This window comes from Acanthamoeba castellanii (assembly GCF_000313135.1).
Source record: "Acanthamoeba castellanii str. Neff unplaced genomic scaffold scf7180000084762, whole genome shotgun sequence".
Classification (NCBI taxonomy): Eukaryota; Discosea; order Longamoebia; family Acanthamoebidae; genus Acanthamoeba; species Acanthamoeba castellanii.
The window spans coordinates 503,173-504,315 of record NW_004457518.1 but is presented as its reverse complement, the minus strand read 5'-3'; the positions used below and the strand labels follow the sequence as shown (position 1 = coordinate 504,315).

The following is a 1,143-nucleotide window of genomic DNA, read 5'->3' as shown; positions in this document are numbered from 1 at the left end:
GGCTTTCCGCCCAAGGCGCGCACCACCTTGGCAGAGCATGACCCACGCAGCTTACCCGCGAGTGTTCTCTGTGCGTACCTAGGCAAACAATTCAAGATCACCCTCTACAAGATTAAGGCCTTCAACCGAAAGGGCCAGTGCGTGAAGACGCTCTACACTCCCATTCGGGCCGATCCAGCCTCGACCGACCTCGCCCAGCCGGTCGTGGGCCTCGTCGAAGACTTTTCGTCGCTCTGGGGCGTGCCCGGTACGCTCAACCACTCACCCACTTGATGCTGGGCTGGGGGTCCGTAACTGGGACTCACACTGGCAGCGTTGTTCGTGGCAGGGACGAGGTTCTACTTGTGCTTCAAGAAGCACATCCTCCGAGCACCGTTCGACCGACGCGATCTCTACTTCTTCGTCGAGGGCCACCTGGCCATGTGGGTCGTCGACAGCTTCGACGAACTCGACGACTCTCATGAGGACGGAAACGCCTCCGCCGAAGGCGCTGACGCAGAACAAGAAACGGCCGAGTGTTGAGCCAACCCAATCGGCAAGAACAATAAAATACAAAAACGCCAAGAAGATGGAAGGCGTGAATGTGTTCCGGCTGACGGAGAAGCGCTTCCAAGGGAAGACGGGCAGCGGGGAGGGCCAACAGAAGCGAAGGCGAAAACAGAAGGAGGCGCAGCCGACAGAGGAGCCGACTTTACCCTGGGAGGAAGTGATCGATTTTCATAATTTGGAAGCAAACAGCCACTCAAATCGGAGCCTCATCATCGAGCAAGATGTGCATCCTGATGCCGACAACTTGGCTCCACGAATGACAAAAATCTACACTCTTGCTGATGCGCCAGGTAATTTTTTTATTATTATTATTTATACATCAATCTATATTGAGCGTTGGAACTGTTGCAGGCTTTGCCTTCATTCCAAACCCCTTCACATTTGATGAGCAACTGCACTGGGCCGACAGGTACGCTTGCCACACTGTGCCCTATTTTTATTATTTTGTTTTCTCGTATTTAGTTTCTGCACGCGTGCAGATGCGTGAGAGAGTACGTGGAGGCGCCGCCAGGCATCACGAACCTGGCGGCCCACCACCCGGCGACAGACCTCACCCACCTCTTTTCCCACGCCTTCCCCGGAGCGTCGTCATCA

At 55.0% G+C, this 1,143-nt stretch overlaps 1 protein-coding gene and 1 pseudogene across 1 annotated transcript in view; both read left to right on the top strand.

Moving 5' to 3' along the window:
* The first annotated feature begins 37 nt into the window (after nucleotides 1-37).
* ACA1_237400 lies at nucleotides 38-522 on the top strand (annotated as a pseudogene).
* A 46-nt stretch (nucleotides 523-568) lies between these two features.
* The window catches only part of ACA1_237290 (uncharacterized protein), a gene marked incomplete at both ends in the record, with an annotated part of 1,132 nt that continues 557 nt past the window's right edge, over nucleotides 569-1,143 (top strand). Inside the window, 3 exons of the mRNA XM_004341107.1 lie at nucleotides 569-839; nucleotides 901-958; nucleotides 1,029-1,044. Of these exons, the coding sequence (XP_004341155.1) occupies nucleotides 569-839; nucleotides 901-958; nucleotides 1,029-1,044 (345 nt within the window). The remainder of the gene's footprint in view (nucleotides 840-900; nucleotides 959-1,028; nucleotides 1,045-1,143) is intronic.